Raw genomic sequence first — 26,478 nt, forward strand, 5'->3', positions numbered from 1 at the left:
ATGCAATCATATGCAAACGTTTTCCATCTATGACTGCCAAATGTCTAAACTCTTATTAGGCAGAGGTGGTTGTTAAGATCAGTCATCCTCTACATTAATACACTTCAGGTGTAAAGAGGACCTGAGGACCATAATTGAGTAAAGGTACAGGGCTGCGTTCTCCGAAACTACCTTAACGCTACGTCGTTCTTAAGTTGTACCTTAAGCTGTACCTTATCGCTAATACGTGTTTTCCGAAATGTTCTTAGTTACGTATCACTTCTGTAAGTCATACGTTCGTAAGGTTGGTCTGGAGCACTCTTAGCTATACCTTATCCCACAACAACAGTTTGTTTTTATATATTTTAAGTGTAATGCACAGCCAAGTACTTGCACAACCCACTTTATTCCCCTGTGCAACGCACTTATTGGGAAACCCTAATATAAATGATCCTTTCAAGGCATAGGGTATGAATAGGAGCAGTTTAAACATGATACGTTTGGAAATAAAGTTGCGGGTTTTGCACGGGTTTGATATAAAATATAGAAGGTTGAATTTAGTTGTTTGCAATTTGAAATATTTTTTACCAGATATTCCTAATAAATTGAACTTGAACTATTTCTAAAATGTTTATTTAATAAAGAACACCGCTATCTCATAACGCAGCGAAACCTATTACATGAAGTGAATAATTGATTGTTGAGCAATCGATATCAACCTATTCAGCACCTCCATCATGGACAGCACCTGCCAAGGTCGAACTTAAGAAGGTTTACCTTAAGCAACATCCTAAGGTATAGTTCGGAGAACACACGTAGGAAAGGTATACCTGTAGTTAAGGTTTAACTTAAGAGTCTTCCTAGCGCGCTAAGAGACAATGTTATCGGAGAACGCACCCCAGATACCTTACTGCAAAATCAAGTTCCCAATCTCAATTTTTGCAGTGAAAAACACACACTAAACACGACAATAATCTCCAATGGAAAAGCAAACTGAGCCAAATCGAGCCAAGACGTGTGGTTCCCGAGCTGCGTCGTACCACACAATGGAAAAGTGACTTAATTGAAGGAAGAGTTGATTTGTGAGGATTTATTTCCTAAATTAGAAATGAAATTGAACACCTGAATATTTCATTCATTCAAGATCAACACAATGACCTCTTAAACATAGCAGAACAAAACAAGGAGTAAACAAATCATTCTTAACTTTCTTTTCTTCATTTCTTGAGAACAAGTAAAGAAGTACATTTACTTCACTGACATTGATAGTTGATCTTCCTCCGGTTTACTACTCTATACTATCAGGAATCCAAACTCTTCAAAGCTGCAGTTTATTTTATTATGACAAAGTAATCCACACCAGGCTGGTGAGGACCATGAGAGGTTTTTTCATTTCCTTATACATAATACTTGTTACAAAATATGCTATTTCATATTTGATATAGTTCTGTTTCTTCTTCTTAAAAGAAATGTCTAAGGTGCACGAGGCCAAAGAAAAAGTTTCAGTTTGCTTATCATTTAATTCCATTGCCATTGAGATATCAAATAGATCCAATCTGGGTTTTTTTCTTGTGCAAAAGGAATCGAATAAAAGACAAACACATTATAATGCCATCACATAATTAAAAAGTCTCTCACATCGAGAAGTTTAGTGGTAGAAAGCAGAAATTGGAAGAAGAAAGGGCCTTTAAAGAAGATAAAGGGATAATGATGACCGTCTCATTAAAATTTTGAAACAAACATTTAAGGCTCATTAGGAAAATCAAAACCATCACAAAATCTCAGCACCTCATGATCAAAAGTAAGGATACCATTGTGCCATGTATTCAGGTGCAATCTTTTGGATCATTTGTTCATGTGAAATATTTCTTGACTGTTTCAAAGCCAAAAGACCAAAGACACAGACTGTGCATTTGTGAAAAATCACAGCTTGTAGAGGCACTGAGTAATGTGCTTAAGCCTGATCTCAGTAATGTGAAGGTGTTGATTTTACTGTCTTTCAGGCACGGCTAATTGAATGAGCTCTCATCTTCTGATTTAACTTATTACACGGTCCCTTTTCTAAATAAATAATTAAAACAAAAATATGACTTTTGAATGTTGCCACACAGATTTACTGGAGCCAATCCTGTGCTTGGAATATTCACATTAATTTTACCTTATGTGATAGATAAGATTTATTCCCACAAACAAAAGCTATTGATATTCTGTAGGATTTACTGTTGCAATGTTGAGGATATTTTTTGAAGGAAGAAATAGTCAATTATATAACATTTTAAACTTTGCATTTGCAAATGCCATTTCATTTTGTTTTTGGACAAAGTGTCCCTTTAAACGTGTTAAATGCATGGATTAAATGAAATCTAGTAATCACTATTTACTCTGATATTGTAGAAGCACTTGGCCAAACAAAGTGATATTCTCTTTGGGAGCTGTTATTCTCTTAGAGAGCTTTACAAAAACACAAAGATGCACTGAAGTTGTCAGTTGTTAGAAGAGACTAATGGAGCATACCAGACACCTCACCTCAGAAGAGAGAGAGAGAGAGAGAGAGAGAGAGAGAGAGAGAGCTGTTTCTTTAAGCGTTTTTGGCAGCTTAACTGATAGTAATGAAACATAACAGCCAGCCATAATAACTGTCACTATTACTTAAGGGCTCTCTGAAGGGAATAAGAAACTCAAGCTTACACTGAAGTTCACGACTCTCGACTGTATCGGCAAAAGACATCATTCTCATCTTAAGGTTGCATGCATGAGATGAAGTCAAAGTTTGACATAATGTTAGCCTATCTGTTGTAGCACAAGCGTTATTGTATCTGTCGGTGAGTAAGAGAACAGTTTTGAAAAGTGTTGGTTAGATATTTACTAACCTATTTAGATGTCACATACGCCATTCTGATCCCTAACACTTGGATACTGTCTATCCTTAAGTGTCGACCGCTATCTTAAAGGTCACGTTCTTCCTGATCCCATTTTTTAAACCTTAGTTAGTGTGTAATGTTGCTATAATAGCATAAATAATAGCTGTAAAATGATAATGCTGAAAGTTCACTGCCAGGCGATATATTTTCTTCAATAGAATTCCTCTTTCAAAGCCTACAACGAACGGCCGGTTTGGACTACAGCCCTCTATTTCCTGCTTTAATGACGTCAGCAAAACAGTTTTTTGACTAAACTCCGCCCATATGAATACGTCAGTCACCAGCTTTGGCTCAAATGGCTCTGCTAAGCTAAGCTGCTATCGAATATTCACAACACACTAAACAAACTACACAATCAGAACTTGTTACGTATTTCTGAAGGAGGGACTTCACATAACAAGGAAGACATCTGTCTGTTTTGAGGACAGTGAAAGCAGCGCTATACAGATAAGTAAAGACCACATTTTTTACACGTGAAACATGAACACATGTTATATTGCACACTGTAAACACAATCAAAGCTTAAAAAACACAGAAAGAACGAGAGCTTTAAGATGAAGCCAAATCCCATGTTTGGCTTATGGTAATAGTTGTTGCTTGTGCTTTAGAGCAAGTACATGGCAAAACAATGCATTACAAAGTAAATGATGGTCATTTGCTTTTTATAAATGCAGCCTTTTAATAATAGCAAGCAACTATGCAACGTTTAAAGTCTCGAATGATTCTTGTTTTGTAATTCATAGCTTGAAGTAAATGATTGCATGTTTTGTATCTAACAACAATGTTTACTTGGTAATAATTGGCCTAAACAGAGAAGGTGTAACATCATGTGAGTCCTTCAGAAAGTGCTGCTTTGGCCTGTTTGTTGGCATGAGTCTGAGCTCCTGAGGTGCCCTGCCCTTGGAGTGCTGCTTATGATCCAAAACCTCTTCCCAATGACTTTCAGCCTGCTGGGCAATAGACCGCTGCTTCTGGCATCAGATGTGACCAAGACGTGACTTCAAGACATTTGCAGCAATTTCTGCAGACTGCACTTCTGTCCATCTGTCTGTCTGCTGGTTTGTCTCTCTGTGTGTTCTCTGATGATGTTGCCTTGTCTGTTTGTCCATTTTTTTTTGTCTTTATATTGTTGGATGAGTGGATTATAGCGAGGATTTGTGCGGACGCTTCTAAGGCAAAATGTTTCTTCTCGTCAGTTCAACAGTAATCTAGCAAGATTTACAGCGTTCGGTATGATGGTATCTTTAAAATCCAGACACTGCCTGCACGCTTTTGTAAAGATTATTTGAAGTAACCTGAACACCAGCAGTGCACGGGGCACTTAGTGAAGATTAATCTGCTTTTAAACAAACCCACCGGGCGATCAAGTGTATATGACGTTGCTCAGTCTGTGCCAAAGACTAGAAATTAATAATAGATAATACTGCTTTCTTCAAAGTTAATTCAACTCTCAGACGACAACTGGCATCTTATTTGCTGATAAAAGGATTCAACACAGGCTGGCTTAAAAACAAACAAACCTTGGCTTTGTTTCTATTTGTAATGCAGCATTTGTGTCAAGGGTGCAGAGTAACAACCATTTGGTAAATATATAAAGGAGTCACTCACAAATGGCATCTTAATCTTAAACACTGGCAAGTGTAGTTTACCTGCTGTTAAGAGTGAATCATAAATGACTTTGTGTCTGGGCTTGAGCTAATGAACATCACGTGAGGGACAACAACAGACATCTATTTCCTTCGGGCCGTTTACATGACATTTTGATCTATAGTAATGCAGCGTATCGAAACCAACAAACTACTAGATGTGTAATACATCTTGTGATTTGACAGCTGGGACATGATGGGGAAAAATGCTTCAAACCTAGTGGAAATATGTCAAGTGCATTTGTGCTTGCATATTTCTTCACTTCACCCCCCCCCCATCTCCCAAGTGAAGTGAAGGGTTCAAGAAATTAGGGTTTGGGTTACATATAATAAAAATTAAGTCAACTTAAATTATACCTACTACAGAAAGCTTACAATCAATGAGCGTGTCATTTGATACTTTCTGTCTGTTAAAATACTTTTCAATGTGTTCTGTGTCTGGTTTTATGTATTTATATTTTTGTCAGTTATGTTCATCACTATGGTCAACACCTGTTGTAATATAGTGCTATATAAATAAAACTACTACTACTAGCGTTCTTATTTGAAAGCAGAAATTGAAACTAGCACTTATATCACTACTCTGGTCTTATAGCACATTTCAAATATTGCTTGTTCTGTTGCCCGTGTCATTTTGATCTATTGAAAAAACTCTTTACAGCTTTGATTGGTACAAAATCTACTGGCGTGATTCAGAGAATCACCTGTTTGCGTGTAATCCGATGAGGGAGTTGCCAGTGTGTGAGAGGGGTGACATGGTTGCACATTTAAATGAAATAATGCCAACAGTCAATTTAAATTCACCATTGGGGATCTTGGGAACATATTAGTTAAGCATTTAGGATGGTACACTTCTTAGAAATCATACAATTGAAGAGTTTCGTTGCAAAACGAGATAAATCCATTTTTTAACATTTTTGTTCAAACATGTTTATTATTATGTTATCATGTTATTATTTTGTTTTATGGTGCTACTTAGCTGTATTTTTTAAGTTATGAAGGTTTAAACCAACTGCAGTTGAACTGAAATTAATTGGAATGCACAACCAAAAAATTTGATTTCTGAACAATTAAAAAAACGGTGGTTATCTCGTTTTGCAACAAAACTCTTCAAATAAAGATCATTTTAGATGTACACATCTAATACTATGCACTACAAATAAAAACATAAATGTGATAAAAAATGAGAAACGTATGATCTACTTCTGATTCAGTTCATTATCAGAATACCACCCATCAGACCCAAGCTTTCTGTGCCAGTCTGTACTTTTGTTTAGAGTCCATAATGTCATGGTTAGCAGCACTCCTAGAATGATCTTTGTCTACGCTCTTTACCTTTTGACTTCTAACACCTTTTAGCGTTAACAACTTTTACGGAGGACAAAAGTGACAGAATAACCTGAACATATTTAATGCAGGAATGGAGTGCAGAGTTGACCGTGACCCTGAAACAGCATTAAACTGCAGCGCCATGCTTCCTCGCTGTCTCAAATGCACAGGCAACAATAAATCACCCACCGCCTCGTCACCGCCGTGCAGCACACATCTCTTTACTACAGTAATATTGTTAGATGAATGGTAATCATAGCCACTTTTTTCATTCCCTAAAACATGCTGAGCTTCTGGTCACCGCCATGCTGTTGGCTTGGTAGCTTTCAAATGGCTTTTCCCTCGTCTCTGTTTGTAGCCTTGAGCTCATCCAAAAGTAACTAAAGAAGTCCATTAACGTTACTTTTATGAAATCTTGATCAATAGATTACCCTTACTGTATGTCTAGCATACTTACATAAGTAGTGCTTTTTAGTTAGCTGAACAGACCTGGTTGCAGTCTGTAATACTTCATAATCTCTAATGTACAGTTTAGTAATTACAGGATCACTGCTGAACAAAACAAACGTCAAGCACTTTCCTTCACTTTCCGGGATTTTAGGGATCAAACCTGAGGTTTGTGTTGGTATCCGTGAGGTCTATCATCATTTCACACCTTAAGTTGCTAAATGCCTTCTTATGGACTTTTGGACTTAAATAGAAACAAGATGAGGTTTAAGCACCGTAAATTGACAGTAGATATCATTTCATGTAGCAGCTGTCTGTGTTGCACGATGAGTTATTTTTAATGAAAATATGAGATTACCAGCTGCGAATGAATACCAGAGAGCCATCAACACTTGTAAGTCACAGTGTTATTTTAAGGGGTCTAGTTTTTATGTGTGTAATCACAGCACAAGGCATGGTGTCAAATCTATTAGCATTGGTTACATCTGCTATAGCTGCGGACTTTGACAGTGCTAAATTGTGTTTCTGTGCCCTGTGTTGGCTTTCACACTGGTGCATGATGCCTCTTAAATGAATGTGATTTTATTTAGTGAAGCAGCTTTGCAGGAAAAAGAAACCACAGAAAACAAGACAATGATCAAATATATAGAAAACATTGAATAAAATATACAGTACATGCTATTACTGCACAGGACCTTCAATTCATAAACCAGACATGACATTTCAGTTGACATAGAAATGACCATTAAAAAGAAGAGAAGATTGTTTAAGAACACTTATAAAACTAATACCATCAACAGCAGTGTAACAAACTTTGTGTAAACTTAAAACATTACATACCGTAATGAAAAAAATTGGATTTAAAAAGTTGGATCATTTTAATAAAAGAGAAAATAAAAAACTAAAGGCTTTGCCTCACATTCACCGTCTCAGTTTGAAGTGTAAAATCGCAGGTTGCTTCACGTACTGATCTCTATGTGCGTGGGTGAGAAGTCGGACGTCAAACTGACATTAGCCGTGACATCGTCCCGGACAGCTTCATTATTAAAAGCTTACTATTGCATTACTATTATTATAATCAAAGTAGAGCAAAGAGTCTACATGTTGATGTGCTTGCTCAATACCTGATGATTTTGTTGATTTTTAACTAAATTAAGTCACAAATTGCAGCATTAAAACAGGGTTTTAAATAGGGTTTGATTTTGAGGTTGTGTTTTCATACCCAGTGCTGTGTGCACCTGATTAGTTTGTTCTTGTGGTCAGCTTGTGTTGTGTTATGTTGTGAGCATTCGTATTTAGAGCACACATTTAGAGCCTGTCTACATGGATACGCATTTAGTTGTATACGTACAAATTTTTATCAAATCGGCATTTTGTCCAGGTGGATTGGGTATTTTATGAGCACGAATCCACAATTTTTTATTTAAAATCCTCTGCGTCAAAGAGTTAAACGGTAACTTGTTGCGATGACACGTGTATACTAGGGCTGTAACGATTAATCGCTTGTCCCATTAAAAATGCCTGTCTGAAATCGATTCAGAATCTATTTTAAATCGATTCTGTGTTTCATGCACAGCTTGTGTGTGTACTACGGTGTTTTGGTCAGTACGAAGTCCTTATGAATCTAAAATCATTATGAGTCGTTTATAACGTGCATTTAAAAAAGCAACACTCAAAATCATTCAAAATATTCTTTATTATCATGAGAATACCTGAAACAATTTGAATAACAGCGATATAAATATCCTTATAGACATAGCGCTTGTAATGCTACTTCTTCTGTGACACAAAGGGAGTTTCTGCACGAGAGCGCCCCCTGGCTTTGGGATGTGCCGGGATTTCACCGTAATATAGTTGAAATTCATTCATTGAGAAAATGCGCATTTGCACGATTAATCGTTACAGCCCTAGCGCATACTCACTATGACACGCCCTTTGAGGCGTTGTTTTTGCCTTTTGTTGTTTCTTGGGAAATAAAGATCAGATCAAAATAGAGGAAGCGCTGGTTTGGTGTGGATGTGACCTTAGAGATTAAAAGGCCTCGAGGGCTACGGGTACACACACGCTCACATGCAGAGACCAAAAAGGCAATTTTCACCAGCATCGTAGTGAGACCCACTTCATTAAAATTGGATAAGGAATGGCAAGCGAGCACCTTTACAACAAGACGAACGAGGGGAAAGAAGAGAGATTCAGAAGCCGATTCCCTCGCTTCCTCTTTCTTTACACTCTTCCCTACCGTTCTGTCAAGAATAGCAGGAGATGGGAAGCAATCTCATTACTTGACGTTCCTACGGCTATATGTGCTTTGGCTTCTGGCTAGGAGCTGTAGAGCTTGAATTAGCACATGCTCACTACGTGCTTGGTTTAATTGTGTCGCTCGCGAGGCAACAGAGGAAACGTGCCGCATCGTCAGAACAGATGCCCGGGCCGTGCGTTCGCTGTCATCGTCTGCTGCGCTTTGCTGCAGTGCTGCGTTTCTTCTTCTGGGTTTAATGAACTCATTTGGGGCATGCGCTTTCTCAAACCCCCATCCAGAAGTGCTTGACCTTACTGTTATGTGTGAGAAATATCCTCTCCGGTCCCACTCGCACTATAGGGCCATAAAACATAATGTCATGATGGAGAACTACAGTATGTTTGTAAACGTAACAGCATCTCAAAACCTAAACAAGAAAGTGCAAAGAGGAAGGTTATGAAAGATTATGAAGAAAGTTTTTGAGAATTGGTTCAAGCAAACTGTACAGAATAACAATCTGTGTGCCTTGACACTCGAACCCATGCTACAGAAACACTTTCACTATTGTGTAACAGCTCTGATGCCAGAAAGAGTAAAGCTGCTGTAGTATGACAGATGGTTTACTCTCAATATACGACAAACTGGGTTAAAGAGATGAGCGAGGTCACCACCACCCCGATTATATGACAACAGTTTTGTTACTTGGGACACTCTGAGATCTGGGCTGTAGTTTACATGACAAAGTTGTTTAATTTAATTCATCATGTCTAATGCTGTTACAACTCGATTATTAATTGATCAGGTCTTAAGTGATGCTCTCTCTCTCTCTCTCTCTGTCTATCTATCTCATGAGAGAAAGATAAGCCCTAACATTTCTCCTGTCGGATGGACATTCAGTGCTCACTGTCCAAACAACAGTGCCGTTCTGGCTCTAGTGTATTATTAAGGGTGCAATTCTCTGTTTGAACAATGTTGCGGTGATTGTACACAATAACTAAAAAACGACATGTCTGTGTTCGCTAGTGATTTATTTATATGCTTCCTTTAGTGGTGAAAACTTTTATCGTTGTATTTGTTGAGATTATTTGCGATCGTCTGCGATACAAATAAAAACACAATGTGCTTAAAAGACCGTTAGAGAAGCTGTGTGTTTGAATGAAACTGCAGCAGGTAGGCTGTCAATCATAGAAGTGGGCGGGACACCGAGCCAGACCAAACACTCTTAGGGCGCACTCACATTATCCAAACCAAACCAAACCATGCCCCAGCGCGATTGTCACCCCTCCCTACTCCCCCAGGTGCACGCACTCACACTGTACTTTTGAATCGATCCTAGTCCGGCGCGCTTTCGTCATTAAGATGCGATTGTTTTGAAAAAAGCAGGAAGTAAAGCTCTCTCTTAACACTGGAACCCACCGTAATGATAAGTCTGTGTTTTTTTATTCGGAGTCGTTTGGTGCGCGATTACAGACAGTCCTCTCACATGTCATCATATTGCTTAGTTGATCTGTCACGTGCGCAGCTCGGACATTCACGTAACCCCGCTGCACGCATCATAAGGTTTTTACGGCGGCAGATGAGGGTGAGTGGTCGCGCAACTGACGTCTTCACCTTTTGAATCGCGCTCAGGCGCGTATGCGCTCACACCACAGCCTTCCGCGCCTGAGCCCAAGTGAACCGCGCTCCGGCCCACCTCTGCAACTCGGCCGTGGCGCGATTAACCAATCCGCGCCCGGGCGCGGAACAGAGCGATCACACTTGTCAAACAAACCAGGCTTTGGGGGTCAAACGCGCCCGAGCGCGGTTTGGTTTGGATAGTGTGAGTGCGCCCTTAAAGGGGAAGCACACAAGTCAGTTTCAGTTAGAGGATGAAAACAGGGTGGAAAATGATCATCAATTACATTTGAATGTTTTTTGGCAAAAGAACTTACAATTATATTGTAGCTACAGTACACCTCGGGCAACGTTACACACACACATCATGACCCCTTAAATGCCCATTTTAGCCATAAATGCAGTAAAGACTATAAGAGTGTAGAAACTGCAGCTCTATTGATGTGGGAATTACAATCTTCATCTTTAAATGAGGCTATTTCTGAATCCCCAATTACTACAGCTGCTGATGTCACACAAACTAATGTGGTGTTATGTATCCAATAGTCTTTTATGTGAATTGGACTGTATTGCTGACATGAAGAGCCGCAGCTATTAGAGATGAGAGTAAACATTGTGTCTGAAAATTTAATTGCACCCCAAAGATTCTGAGAAAGACCAGATTTGTTCTGTCAGTGCCATGGGAATGACACACACCGGACATCTGCTGTGGTTGGGCAATACGCCACAGATAATCCCATTAAACAGCTTTTTATTTAAATAGGAAAACACAAGAACGGATATTGTACCTTCCTTTGCTGGTGCATAGTGGAGTATAGAGTTACACAGAGATATGAGAGAGAGAGAGAGAGAGAGAGAGAGAGAGAGAGAGAGAGAGAGAGAGAGAGAGAGAGAGTATTGATTAAAGAGGAAGATTGCCAATGGGATTCAAGAGAGAACTTGGATCTCATCGAATGATGTTGTACTGTATGGCAGTACCCCCCCCCACCCGGCATCTCAGGGCCCCCAGTTTAAAACCCACTGCTGTATGGCACTTCTTGTTAAACACTGACCTGTGTGTGTGTGTGTGCAAGGCCAACATCATGTCACTTTAACTTCAGAAGGTTTATCTCATTTTATAATTTATTATGTTAAAAGTTGAATGCTTGATTCTGATTGGCTGAGAAATGTTTCGCAAGTATGCATTATTTTTTGATAACCGCACACCTAACCTGTCAAATGTCTTAAAAATAGGCACCAGAGTAATGTCTGTAGTCACCAGAGGAATAATTGACGTCATTCCACATTACCACCTTGCCTTGGGTGTGCATTATATGCAAATAATTCAACAGCCCTTCGTCAAATATTCCTTACTTACAGTAATTACTTAATATCCTTAACTTTCTTTTGTCATTTGTTTCTAAAAGATAAATGAGTTGTCGAGCAAGTCCAAGCTCATCCTTACGTATTCTTTCAATAATATCCAATTGAGACTGACATGTACGATTTGATGATTTACTTTGTATGCTCTCTTTGGAGATGAGATTATTTCAGCTGGCTGACACATACAGGCATCTCAGAAGCTGTGAGAAGACTGTAGAGAGGGTCTTGAATGGGGGGTTACAGATGAGAAAAACAAAAGGTGTGAGACAATATGTATGCAAATGATCTTGGCAAGAAGTTCCCAGAGGGAATGTGTATATATATATATATCATTATCATTTACAGAAATACAGTAACCGGTTGTTTTGTACTTTAACTGAAGAACCTATGGAAAAGTGACAGGACCTTATAAAAGTTAAGATATACATCTGTTTGTGTAAGAGAGAGGTGTATTCCCAAAGATGACACACTGTGGTTCACTGGAATATATTTGAGAAACTAAAGAGGGAATCATGAACATAATCTAAGAGTGGATTTCGAAGTAGAACTCCCCATAATAAATAGTGACAAGTTATAAAGCAAAATGTACTCTTCATGTACGATAGCAGATCAGAGGTCTTCAACCATGCAAAGTGTTGGATCAGGGATGAACAGCGGGTTTCAGTTTGGAAGAGGCTAAAGGGAAAATAGTAATTCTGTGTATGCAGTTACTTGTAAATTCTTTAATGAATTAGCATGTCTCATAAACATTTTAAATAAGCTCTTAGCAATTTTAACATTAACAAAGAAATTACAATAGATTTTTACACACACACACACACACACACACACACACACACACACACACACACACACACACACACACACACACACACACACACACACACACACACACATTCCCTAACCCCAACCATCACAGAAACCCTTCTGCTACTTGACATTTTCAAGAAACATTATTCTGTTTGATTTATAAGCTTGTTTCCTCATGGGGACGTCAAAATGTTCCCACAAGGTCACAAAAACACTGGTATTCCTATCTTTGTGGGGACAATTGGTCCCCACAACGTGATAATTATCACGTGTACACACACACACACACACACACACTAGATGACAAAAACTATCACTGCAGCACCTGGGGAGCAATTGGGGTTAAGGTGGCAAGGTCACCTCAGTCGCAAGCTGCCGGCCATTAGACTCGAGCCAGTGACCATCAGGTTACCCACCTTGTTTTTGACGTAAATGTGAGTGCCGCCATCTTGAAGCTCCTTTGCGTGAGACTTCCAGTGAGTCACTAAAGCTAATGGTAGTCTATTGCGAGGGACACGAGTGTGACGTTTTGACTGACTTTTTAATGTTTATAATGAAATCCCGGGAGCATCATTTATGCAGTTAGGGGTTGACATAATAGCTGATACAAATGCAGCAAATCTCTACAAAACATTTGTTTTAACCATAATTCACACACCAGATCTGAATGTGTATGTGGTGCACGAGCACCCATGATCTGTATCCACACATCCATCCAGTAAAACCTTTCATACAAACTGCCAGAGAACAATAAATACAAGAATTGTTCAAAAACATCTAATATTATCGTGAAAGAAATATGCTGATTTAGCTGATTTATTTATTCTGCTACTATATATTATTACAAAAATGCGATTACAGTACAGAATATATGACACAATCTGGTTAGTTCATGTTTATAATAGTTTGTAATGTGTTTGCGCGTAATTTTGTTATGTTTTAAATGAAAAAGCAAATACTTTAAAAAGTAAGCAAATAATTTCATAAGCTCATGTCTCCATCTAGAGCATATATGAAGCGATAAATATAATACGAAAACACTACTGAATACTGTACATGTAATAGTTTAATGTGTTTATTATGGTTTGTTCAAAAACTAACAATGTGTTGAATGAGAAAATGCTGCTGACTGTCGGGCCGCGTGAAGCTTGATGTGTCACCATAAAAACTTAAACAAGTCGATTAAAAAATGTTGTTTAAAAAACACAGATGTGACATTTTAAACCCTCGTCTGAAAAAGGTTAAAAACACACAGTATTGGTCTATTCCAGGTACAAACACTCAACTGACTTTCCCATTGTAAAGATTGTCCTGGTATGCCTTATAGTTGTGCATTAAAGTGCCCATCTTATGACTGCTTTTCCACAAGTTCAATAGGTGTATGAGTTCCATAAAACATGTTTCAAAAGTTGTTTGCTCGAAATAGCTTGTAGGAAAAGATTGTTACCCATCTCTAGGAGCCTCTGTTTCAGTGCATTTCAGATTGTGCCGTTTTGAGCTAGTCATTACATATTTATGAGCTGCTGCTCCTTTTATCATGCCCCACTACTAACGTCATGTGCGCGTGCATAGTGATATCGTGAGCAGTACAGACCATACTGTGTTATTTTATATATTATTATTATTAACGATTTATGTTGCCAACAGACAAATCATGCAGAAAAGTATCACTAATAAGTACACTACAGGAGAAGAAACTCATGACACACAATGATTCCAGAGTTAATTGTGATGTAGCAGTTTCAACAATACACTCGTTTTCCCTGGACAATGCTAACATATTCCCGTTATAAAACATTTTCAAATGCATTATTTTCGCAAATTACAGAAATTAAGACCCGGCGGGGGATTTATACTGCTTGTGGGCTGCGTGCTAATTGCTAGAAGCTAGCGGGAGGTTCAGACCGTAAAGGCTCGGGGTTAGCCTCGTCAGAAAAGCCGGGTCGGTAAGGCCCTGTCTCGGTTAGTTTGGCAAAACACTTTTAGTTTGGCAAAGCACTATTACTTAGTTCTTGTAGAATTGTAAAATTCTACAAAATTCTTGTAAAAAACTTTCGAAACCACACTGCAAACTATCTAGCCTGCAAAAATATCTATATAGCGTACTGTCTACAAACAATATTAACATCATACATTTAAAAGGTATAATTTACGGGATACGCATCAATGTATGGTCTCTGTTTTGAGATACAGATGCTCTAGCATCATAAATGTAGTATTTTGTGACAGAAGATGACAACATGCAAAATATAACGTGACTTCTTACCTTTTGTGTTGATATGACGATCGCGAATCGAATCCAGTCTGTTTCAGATGTGTGAATGATCCATGAAAGTCCAATAAAATACATTCAATGACAATTTTTGTCCACAAATGCGTATAATCTGTGAAATATAGAAACATAGTCTGTTGTTTACATCAGATTTTGCATGAAGGTCTTATCGCCTACAATCTGATGACTATTTGTGTTGTAACACACTGTATATGAGATCACATTTTAGGTTTAAATAACCGCGCGTTAAAACTTTGTTTTTAAAAGTAGGCGGAAGTATAATCCATAATATCCAAATAGCGCTGTTATTTCCGTGAGACATGATAACAGCATAGAGGTATCAGCGAAGTGACTAACTACTCTGTGCTCTCTAGCTACCTGGTGGGTGGAGACCTGCGAGTGGGGAGGTGGGCGGGAAAATTAAAACGGAATGTGACGAAACGGCTAGTTACGTCACAACGGCGCTGAGTTTGAACTCGTGCAATCTGAGACTCAAGGCAGAGGACATTCAGAAACCTGTATCTCACTCAAAACAGCGTGGATGGATTTTTTTCCAAGTTTGTATGCGTGTGGAAGCATCATAGACACAAAATAACACCCCAAAACCCAGGAAAAGTGAGTTTTTCATAATATGGGCACTTTAAAGACCCGTCCGTCACCCCTGAGCAACAACACAAAATAATATACTTCATATGATATATAAGGGCACTTCTTCATTTCATCCTCCCACTGAATCATACAAGTGTAGTAAATATTTACCCTAACTGTTTTAATCATGTTTTATGTGTGCTCCCACCACACTGTTTTCTACCAGCTGGCTATTGAAACGGAAGTCTCGTACAAAAAAAAAAGGGAAATACGTCACATCTCTGCTTTTAACTTCAAAAATAAGGTGGATAATCTGGACTCTCTGCCCCCTTTTCTTTTTAGGGTAGTAAATCCAGTCTGTATTTTCTTTATCATGTAAATCATGAAGACTTGAGCCTGCTCTTCTCTGACTCTTAATGGTAGATATTTGTTCTGACGCAGAGAGATTTGAGAAGTGCTTTTATTTCTCTTTAAATAGGGGTCATGGACAAACGGCAGATGCATTTTCAGTAAATAGTGCTGATTTGTAGAGTAAGTGAATTGCTGAAATAAAGTTGTTGTTGTTGTTCAGCTGAGACAAAGGTTCTGTTGCTTTTTCCAACTCTACATGTCATTTAAATGGTTTTAAAATGAGGACCTTTGCCTTGGATTAGATGGAGACATCTTTAAATGTTTTAGAAATTGTTATACTGTACAAATGTTTCCAGATGGAAATGCAAAAATAAAAGTAGGATTTCAAGATTGCTGTATGAGATTAGAAAAGAGACGTTAACAAAACACTCAAAAAATACCGCAGTATCTCATGGTTATTTGGAATGAGCGCCTTGCAGTATCTAAAAACTTAAGTGTGCAAAAACCAAAACAAAATTATAATAAATGTCTTTGACCTCCAGTATAATGAATAAATGTAATGGAGTGTAAACTGCTTGGTTGCATTTTAAAATAACAGCAAATACTTAACTCAACAAATAATGTAGTTAAGAGAGCTGGGGTGGTTAATGGCTTTGTTTCCAGCTGAAGTGGTGCGTTCAAGGATCTCTGTAAACCATAATGTGATCCTGCTTTCAGGAGAGAATTCTTATTAAAACCTCAAGACGTTTGGAGATCAGTGTAGCCTAATCTATTACCTGATCTGTCCTGGGTTTGATCAGCTGACCTGTTTGGCCCACATTCATAGACACCCACAGTACCGTACTGTCATGATCAGGCCTATTTTTATATACGGTTTAGCAGATGTTTTTAAGGTTTTATTTGGAAACAGTAGTAACAATGATCTGTTGTATCAAATATCATCACTTACTCTCTCCACACATGCTCTCGTCTTACTATAAGCACCAGTGATGCACTGCTGTGACGTATGAATACTTCACCATAAAAGGTTAACCTTATCTTCTTTATCTCTCATATATCTTTTCCAGGTACAAAAGTGTTGTTAACTGTACTGCCAATACTACCAAAGTCACACGTTTTGATTTGAACCAAAACAGCGATGTCAGTGGTTTCTAAACAGTGAACGTTAAACAAACTTTAATATAAAAAAAGACTAAAATCACATTTAAACAGTTTTCTTTTGAACTGGCAAAAATGCGTACTGTATGCAAGTCACGTTACACACACTCTTCTTAAAGCAACACCAAAGAGGTTTTTTTACCTTAAAATAACGTTTCCAAAATAGTTTCAGTCATTCATACACTCAAAACAGGGTGAATGGCACTTTCACATTCGCTTTGCAGCCCTCTATCGGCCAAAACCTCACTAAAGACGTTTCCAACCGTCGGTTAGTGGTCCTGTAGTTCGAGTGAAAACTACAAAAACGTGCTTTACGGCAGACCTACAATCCAATCAGAGCCAGCTATGCTGCAGTATTTACGACAGTGGTAATGAACAATTACGCTTCTAACCTGTAGGGGGAGCAAAGAGCAATAAGTCTTTAGTGTTGCTTTAATAATAAAGTTTTTATTCATAATTCTTTGTACTGTATAAAAGGGTTATATTGTTAAATATTTAGCAAAATGTTACATTCCAAATGCTTTAATTGTCATGAATCACGAGGCGGAGAACCCTGATGCAGACTTTTAACACAAAACTTTAATAACAATAACATAAAGGCCCACGAGGGAGCAAAATAACTCACAGGACAGGAAACATGGCATAAATGAGACAAAACGAACCAGCACAGGCCAACAAACACAAGGGCACTAAATAGGAGAGTAAATGATGAGGTAGCAGGTGACATGAATTAAACAATTATAGGATAATTAACAAGGAGACAAGGGGGCGGGGTCAGAAGACGAAACAGGGAAGCACACACCACAAAAGCCATGTGCTACCCCACAAAACGCATGGGGCTGTCATGATCCTGCCACAAGGAGCAAAAACTATGACGGCAGGCGGCAGGACCATGATAGTACCCCTCCCTCAACACCTGGCATCCCAAAAGGGCACACACAACCAACAAGACAAAATGACAGATCAAGGACAAAGTACATTTAACAAATCAGGGGCAAGGATAAATACAAAACAATAGGTCAGGGAACAATATGAACAACAAACATGTATGCACAAGAAAGTTCAGGATGGATGGGCAAGGCAGGGAAGTAGTCCGTGATCAGGGGATACAATAAAAGTAGAGCGGGAGTCCAGGCAGGTACGACAGGGCGACTTGGAACGGGTTCATGTTAAACCCAGCCACCAAAGCCAACCGTGGCTCAGAACAGAAACACTGGTCTTAGACGAAGTTGTCCGAGGAAAAGTCAGACTGGGACAGACTGTTCAAGGAAGCCCCCGTGGCTAACCGCCCAGGAACACTCTCGGCTCCCCGTCCGGGATCATGCACTTCGTGGCTCACCATCCAGGGACACACACTTGAGGCTCAACGTCAAGGATACACATCCTCGCAGCTCCCTGTCCGGGATCACGCCCTCACGGCTCACCGTTGGGATCACACCCTCGTGGATTCCCATCGGGGATCACGCAGTTCACGGCTCAGTGTCCAGGGACACACACACTTGTGGATCACCATCCAGGATCACGCCCTCACGGTTCACCGTCCAGGAAACTCACAAGGCTCAGGTTCAGGAGCGGGACGCGCATCTCTACCCTCCTGGTACATACGCTCCAGCTGCGCATCGAGTTCAGCAAGCCGGGCGGAGAGAAATTCAACCTCTCGTGAAGTGGACGAGAGTTGAGTGTTGTGCTGGCCCAGAAGAGCCCCTTGCTGTGCCAGAGCTGACCGGACAGACTCTGCCCCTGCTGAATCCATAATCTGCCGAATTCGTTCTGTCAGGAAGGGACAAAAGTCAGATTCAGTTGCAAGAAACAGAGTCTTTATTTAAACAACCACCACGAGACCCAGGCAAAAAAAAAACGCTGGACGTAGAAGCAGGAACTGAAGAACCAGTGGAGGGATGCCAGGGAGAGAGGAAGGCACACCGGAGGACAGCTGGCCTGCAACAAAATTTCTAAGAGGGTCCCAGTCAGGACGCCGGGGTGGACAAAGGCTGAAGCCGGCCAGAGGCTGCACAAGGCGGGGGAGTGCTGATCGCTGGAGCCTGGGAGATAACACAGCACAGCAGAGAGAAAAAGGTAATAGTAGGAAAAAATAATACAACAAACACTAAACGGCAATACTAGAACATAACTGAACAAGACTTGACTAGAATAGTCGACAAGAGTCTCAATAGTGTTTGTTGTTTTATTTTTTCCTACTATTACCTTTTTCTCTCTGCTGTGCTGTGTTTTCTCCCAGGCTCCAGCGATCAGCGCTCCCCTGCCTTGTGCAGCCTTCGACCGCCGGCCGGCTTCAGCCTTTGTCCGCCCCGGCATCCTGACTGGGACCCTCTTAGAGATTTTGTTGCGTGCCAGCAGTTTACGTGTGTTTGCATGTGTTTGTTTGTGTGTTTGCAAGTGCTTCTGTGTGTGTGTGTGTGTGTGTGTGTGAATGGATGGACAACAACACTGCAAAAAGTTTGGAAAACCCTGAGAATAGTTCTGTACTATGTCTAGAATGTCAGCTCTTGTCTCTTTTATGTCGTCTTTATTTCTCTTAAGGGACTTTCAAGAAAAACTCCATCCATTAAGGCTCCTGAGGTATAAAAGAGCTTTAACATTGGCTCAGTGGCTGTAGTGGTCATAGTACACAACAATGTAAAACCATGGCACTTTGATATATAATATGCTAATGCATGATTATCTTTTAAAAAAAATGTTTTTTTTTTGGTTATACCATTGCACTTTTATCCATGGTAAAGCAGGCAATCTTGCTGCGTGTGCGTGAGGCAACCTGCTCCAAAACTCAATCTCCCATCATTCAACACATCTTCACAGTGCATCTTTCATTGTCTCTGGCCAATGAATGAAATGAATATTTGAAAGCTGACCTGTGCTAAAACAGGTGTCTGGTGAAGGGACGCAAGGGGAAACAGCAGCGCCCCTCCCAATACGTCTCGAGTGGGTGGAATTTTCTGTTTATCTTCAAGATCTGGAAGTGACAAAATAAAAGGCTAAAAGCGATCTGTTTTCTTGTATTTCTTAAGAGCCACTCCTCTGAAACCTTTCCCTTGTGTAGACATCCAGAGTAAAATGTGTGAATTGCTGGATGTCTCGATATAGCCCAAGTGAAGCATTTCTCCCAGAATGCATTGCTCTCGCTTGTACAAAACACGTCTGGGTTAGTGTTTAGCAACTGCAATAAGGATTATGAAAAGCTAGCACTTATATTAATGTGCACTCACATGTGATTTCTTCTTTCTTCTGTACATACAGTAGTAAACATTAGTGCATTGTTGGCATTAATATAGAGCTTAATCAAATGGCATAGTTTATTACTGCTGGAGATGATTTAGTTACTGATATCATTACCGGCTCTCTATGGCCTGCTCCTAAAGGCTTAATTTGATCTCAGCTTTTACAACACACCATTAAAGATTAAAAGGCTGAAAGAGCATTAGTTGAGAACTGGCTCCTAGAAAATATGTGTAGCTGGATCAGGTTTCTCAAAGGTTGTGATAGCCTTCATCAAGAACACAGAAACATTGCTGGTACATTGGCTTCATGTACGTACAGTTCACACGCTTTTCTTCACACTCTTAATCCACATCATCGGTGTATAAAGCACCATCGTACAAGGCGCCATTCACGCACAGCTCATCTGTCTTTCTTTCTTTCTTTCTTTCAAGTTTGCATATTTCTATAGATTTATGCATAGATTTGCATGCAACTACTAATTCAGAACACAGGTTTGTGATAATAATCTTTATGTTTGTCATTTTACACATTCATGCACAGATATTTATTATGCATTTTTTTGGACTCAAAACATTTTGCGGCGTTTGTGATATTATAAATGACTGTACTGTATGTGCGAGTGTGCGCTGATGAAACTTTTCCGGGCTGTTTGTAGGTCAGGGGGACGGCTATCGCATAAGAAACTTTAGTGAGCTCAGTACATTAGACTAACTTATGGATACACATCCTGAAGCAGACACAAAGCTTACTGTACCCTATTGTTGTGTACATCCACTTGAAGGAAATCTATAACCCAAAGAATGATATCAATCTTTTTTCCCCACGCTCTCTCCCTCACAGGTTTTCTTGACATTTTGCAAAGGTTGAAAGACAAAGTAGGTTTGTGTCTTGATAAGGGCGAGTGCTCCTCAGCCTGAATGTGAATATTCTCTCGTGACACCAAAGCAGAGACAGGGTGACGGGTTAAGTTTGGGTGGATCACATATTTTTACCATATGTAAATATATTTAATGAAGGCGATTTTTACTAAGCAGCATTTAATGGAAAAAAGGTGAACCGTTTTCTTGAGTTTTAAGCGATTGCAGTAGTAACAGTTGCATCATAAGACTTTATATAAGATCAAACTTTTTCCACAAAAACTTCTAGGCTTAAGTTTTTCGTTCTATTTGTTCATTTCTGTTTTGATACGCGTACAGTATTGTACAAAAGAGCCAAGGTCACATTCATAGTTTTTTGTTGTATAAGCTTTCTGCTAATTTTGAGTGGAAATCTGCTGACACCAGCGGTAAAGACAAAGACCACCTGCTGGTGAGAGGAAATCTACAACGCTCCAAAATAACAAGAAGAGTGAAGAAGAAAACAAGCCCATTTCTCTGTGCTTTTCTGTGCCTCTGTAGTCCTTTAATAATATGAAACTGACTCTCAGCGTTAACATGATGAATATTGTTCTTACTCTCGGATTATCATCCAATAAGAAAGTGACTGGTGAGCTAATATTAGTCTGCACCGAGCGTTGGTTTACCCATGAGCAGGTTGCCTTGGAAACCTTACATAATTGGAGCATAGAAGATGCCCCCAGCCGATTGGGTGATGAAGACAAGGTGATAGATCTTCCTCAATGTGTTCTGTACGCTATCTGCCATCTATCTGCCTGTGAAGGCAATGACCTTGTGACATTTTGATATCTTTCTCTTCATAACACGGGATGGCTTTTTCTTCTGTGACTGTCTGTTGAATGATCTTTTTTGCAGTTTTTCTAAACCCGTATTCAAACAGTATTTTTCTAAATAGCGTGCTGGCCTGGGCGCTATTTCTCATGCCATCGCAATGGAATTAAGCATTGGATTTAATATGTTCCGTGGCTCTGGTAAATTGTTAAATGCTGTAAATGTTTAAGCTTATTACACTATATACTCTCCTGTAGTCAAATTTGTGAACAACTCATTCAGACTTGCTGGATTAAACCACAATTTAAAAAGTCTTTTGTTTCTCACGCAGATCCATCATTTCTCTTATTGCGTTCCACAGAAAACAATAGTTCATTGTGTTCCCGTAGCTCAGTTGGTGCATTGATCCATGCATATTGGTGAAATGTATGTATTGAATGTCTTATAGTGTCTGCAACTGCATAAATGTCAATAAATCTAAGTCATCTTGGTTTGTAGGTGAATGTGATTGAAAGTTGACAGCCTTTTTTTCATTTTGGGGGTGAGCCAGTCCAGAAAACGCTTTGTTTGTAGTAAATACAGTGTCATCTGTGTCTTCGTAGGTGCTGACTTGGGCGGCCTGATGGATCTGGAAACCCTCTATCAAGGTGTCGAACGCAGCATAAACCAGAGCCGACGAGCCCGCAGACAGTCCCCGGAGCGAGCCTACAACATCGAGGTTTTGCTGGGGGTGGATGACTCTGTGGTGCAGTTTCACGGGCAGCAACATGTGGAGAAGTACCTCCTTACTCTTATGAACATTGTAAGCATGCTCAGGCCACCCACGCTGCCTGTTGTGTTTAGGATACCCTTGAGAAAAATCAAAGAACAATAGACAGCGCCGCAATTATGACAGCGTTATAATAATCGACGAAGAAAGGGCATTACAGGCAGAGTGTTATCATACCAAAATGACTACATTTATTCTTGACATACTATAGTATTCTTTAACATTTATTGACTGTAGGACTGCTTGCTCTCGTATTGGACTAATAGAAATCTCATGGTCTGTAAGTTCTTGATAATGATGTTTTTTTCCAGAGCTGATTTTGTTCAAATCAATGTTTACAAGTTAATAGTAAGTAAGGAATACCTGACGATGGGGCGTTGAATTATTCCTCTTATACCACAGTTACCACAGACATTGCTCTGGTGGTTATTTTAACACATTTGAGAGGTCAAAAAATAATGCAGTATAACATTTCTCAAACAATGAGAATAAAACATTCAACAGCCATGTTGTGTTATAAAAAAAGTATAACATACGTGCATACATACATATACAATACTACAATAATTATTGGTGCATAATCATGACAGTTAGTACAATACAATAAATAATATGCGAATATCAACAGAGGAAAGGACATTTACTCTCAGTAGTGATCCAGAGCAAAAACGTAGTTAAGCTAGTAAGGTTTAGCAGTATTTGTTATGTTTGACAACAGTGCTATAGTACTGTATATAGGAATATAAATTAATATAGATTCTTTGTTTTTGTCATGCGAATGTCTAGCTCAGGTAAAGATCCAGCAGGTTTTGTGTCACGTGGTTCAAGGTGACAGTAAGCTGAAGGGAAAATATGCCTCAGGAAAAAAACACTCTCATCTGCTCCTCACTATCCATCCTTTAATCTCCACAAATTAAACCTACGCAGAGAGAGAGAGAGAGAGAGAGAGACCGAGAGAGAGAGAGACCTTCTAGACACAAACAATATGAGGAATATTATATCATCTGTAATGGTCAATGATGGGAGGTAAAATCAGACACATATTAGATCAGTTCTGCAGTCATTTTTCTACATCACGGATCACTCCATCTAAGATAAAATGGGATATAAAGGCGGGTAAAACAATCTGTTATAACCTCACCATTTGTCTGTATATTGCATATTTTCTCCGGTTATCACGAGTCCCCGAACATTTTCTGCAGCTGTGCCACTGTTATTTCCTTTACTCCCTTCTTGTTCTCGTCCTAGGGGGTGTTTCAAACGCCGCGTACAGAATAAATGACAGGAAAACAGATAAACAGAAATATATAAATAACATCGCGTCTCCTCTCTCTCCCACGCATTGAGTTCTTGCTGCCTTCTTCTTGAAAGTTTACTTTGCTCACTTTCGGAGGGCGCATGTCTCTCTCGCTCTCCGGGAGTCAAGGAGAGAAAAGTGAGAGACATGAAAGAATGTGATGAGCTGTGAGAGCAGATTTTTGCAGAATTTTCCTCTTAAATGATCATCTTTTTGCAATCAGTGGCTGCATGCGATGATGTGTTATGCGTAGTACCTGAGATTGTTTTTTGTCAAATTAAAGGGATAGTTCACTTTAAAATAAAAAATCTGTCATCATGTACTTATGCTCATGTTGTTCTAAACCTGTATGAATTGATCAACAGAAAAGAAGATATTTTGAGAAATGATGGTAAACACACAGCAGATAGTGACCATAATAGGAAAAAAATATTTTGGAAGTATTGTGATAAATGAGGAAGAATCTTCGTTTTAAAGTGAACTATACCTTTAAAGCTAGAAGACGGCTTGTTTCTACCGTCAGCTGTTATAAGTGCTCTTGGCCAGTGGCTGCTGGTGTCTCAAAATACGGAAAGAAAGATTAGTAGATGTCTGAGCACTGATCTGCCTACTACGGGCATCACCCAGGACTGAATGTGGGTGGCACGATGCCCTTTCAGAAAGGCTTCATAAATCCTAAAATCGAGTCGTGCGGTGTAAGCATGCTCCTAGAATCTCATCATTAGATTATGAGACTTTAGACTGGATTTCACAGACAGGGCCACAAATTCTCAAACGTCATTAGGATGCCAATTGTTGATTACTTTTATACAATAAACAATGTTGGTAGCATTTTGGTCTTTCTGATATGTTAAGATTATCCAGCAATATTCATTAAAGTCTTTTTTTTTGATACCCATTAAGTATCAAAACCCACTTTTCACAACAAATTTACTGATTTCGGTTTTATCTTGAAAAAAACCCCCTGCTGATCTGAGATCAATGTTCCTATTCCTGCAGCTGTACATGGCTCACGTGTCTCTAATGCTTGTAGTCGGACTCGTTTCACATGGAGTGTTTGCACAAGCGACCGACTCAGCCAGCCTGCGTGATGGAGTCGAGACCTTTATGTGTACACATTAATTGTGTGAATTGTGAATAGGCGGCTATATTAATTGCTTCCTTCTCTATTAGTTGCTGCTCAGGTGTAAACAAGGCGTCCAGGCACGCAGAACATTATGTAATCAGCTCTTCATAGACGCGTTGTTCTCGTCCTGAAATGTCAGATAGGTAATAATGGTCCAAAATGTCAAGTGAAAATGGCAGAGATTCAGTAATGAGTTTGTCCATCAGTGCGTCCCCTCATATCTCTGAACATTCCTGTACATTACACAGCAATATAGAGAAGACCACCTTCACGCTCCACTCGCAGTCTTAAAGAGACCAATAGCAATTCAGCATTACATTTGTTTGTTTGTGGATTGTAATTTGTAGAAAGAAAAAAATGTTGAGGTTAAATTTGAATGGCAAGAATTCATTTATGTAACGTGCTTTATTTCGAGGCATTTACAGTATATACGAAGAGCTCCGAAGACCACAAAAGCCCACCACCGTCATATTGAGACAATGATATTGACAGAATGTTCTTGGCATGTATTATACATTCATCAAATAGATGATTTTCGCTTTGAATCCAATTAATTTCGTTCATTCAGTATTTCCATTTTGTGTATTTAGAGGGTTTTGCAGCGAAAGACTATGTGTCATAAATACCAAAGGAATGACATTTGCCATTTCATAGCCATTATTCATTGCCACTGCCAAGTAAAATGACTGAACCTAAACATAAGAGCCTGATTTAGGCAATGCTGTAGCAGGTGATCTACAGGAAGACAAATATTGTTATTCTGCATTTATTCAGCAGAGACTCTCCATTAGTTACCTGTAGGCTGATGAAAGCCATTGCACAAGGCCAGCAGAAGCACGTGTACACTCTCACAGTCATTAACGGAGACATTTGTTCTGTCAGATGTTGAAGACGAACCCTGTGTTTATGTTGCTGAAGATGTGTGACTCTGTCCGGTTTCACATGTTCAATCTTTTCTACCATGTGTGAATGTGTGCAGAATTTCAGTGCCAGTCATGGCTGTTTCTCTTCTTTAAAGTGCAGCCTGGAAACAAGGCAGTATTCATATCCCATCATGCAATGCTTCTCCTAATGCAGAGTCTTGAGGTGTTGCACAGTGTGTGTTCTGCATGAAAGTCGTGCCTCAGTTTAACCATCATTAGCGTTCAGAGAGCTGGAGTCATGGTCACCTGGAAGTCATCTAAGCTTTTACCAGTCGTCTGCATTAGCACGGTTACTAAGGCAACCGAGCCAAAGAGCTCCGGTCTTTATAATTTCTAAAGAAATCCATAAAAAGTCCTATAAAGTACTTTCAAAGATGAGATTGTTTCAGGTGCGGCGACATAATGGGCCCTATCATACACTCGGTGCGATGCAGCGCAAAGCGTTTATTGCTAGTTTCAGCCCGGCGCAGTCATCATTTTCATGGCCAACTTCACGTTGTTTAAATAGCACCCATTTGTGCCCCATGCGCTTTTTTGGTTTGAAAATGAGGTGTATTCAGACACGTTGGTATTTTGAAGCAACTAAAATAGACTACGCCATTGACCAACTAAAACCTGCTCTAAAGTCAATCGCGCAATATTGTTTTTGTTATTTAAAGAGCGCATTGGTAATACATGCCATAAATGGGACGACGATGCGCATTTCCTTTTTTGATGCATCGATGCGCAACAGCATACAAACA

General features: G+C 39.4%; 1 protein-coding gene across 3 annotated transcripts in view; it reads left to right on the top strand.

The window, feature by feature from the left end:
* The window catches only part of LOC129422029 (A disintegrin and metalloproteinase with thrombospondin motifs 2), a 144,835-nt gene that overhangs the window by 84,665 nt on the left and 33,692 nt on the right, over nt 1–26,478 (top strand). For all 3 annotated transcript variants that reach the window (XM_073854577.1, XM_073854579.1, XM_073854578.1), the window contains exon 4: nt 22,223–22,422. In XM_073854577.1, the coding sequence (XP_073710678.1) occupies nt 22,223–22,422 (200 nt within the window). The remainder of the gene's footprint in view (nt 1–22,222; nt 22,423–26,478) is intronic.

This window comes from Misgurnus anguillicaudatus, chromosome 16, assembly GCF_027580225.2.
Source record: "Misgurnus anguillicaudatus chromosome 16, ASM2758022v2, whole genome shotgun sequence".
NCBI classification, from domain to species: domain Eukaryota; kingdom Metazoa; phylum Chordata; class Actinopteri; order Cypriniformes; family Cobitidae; genus Misgurnus; species Misgurnus anguillicaudatus.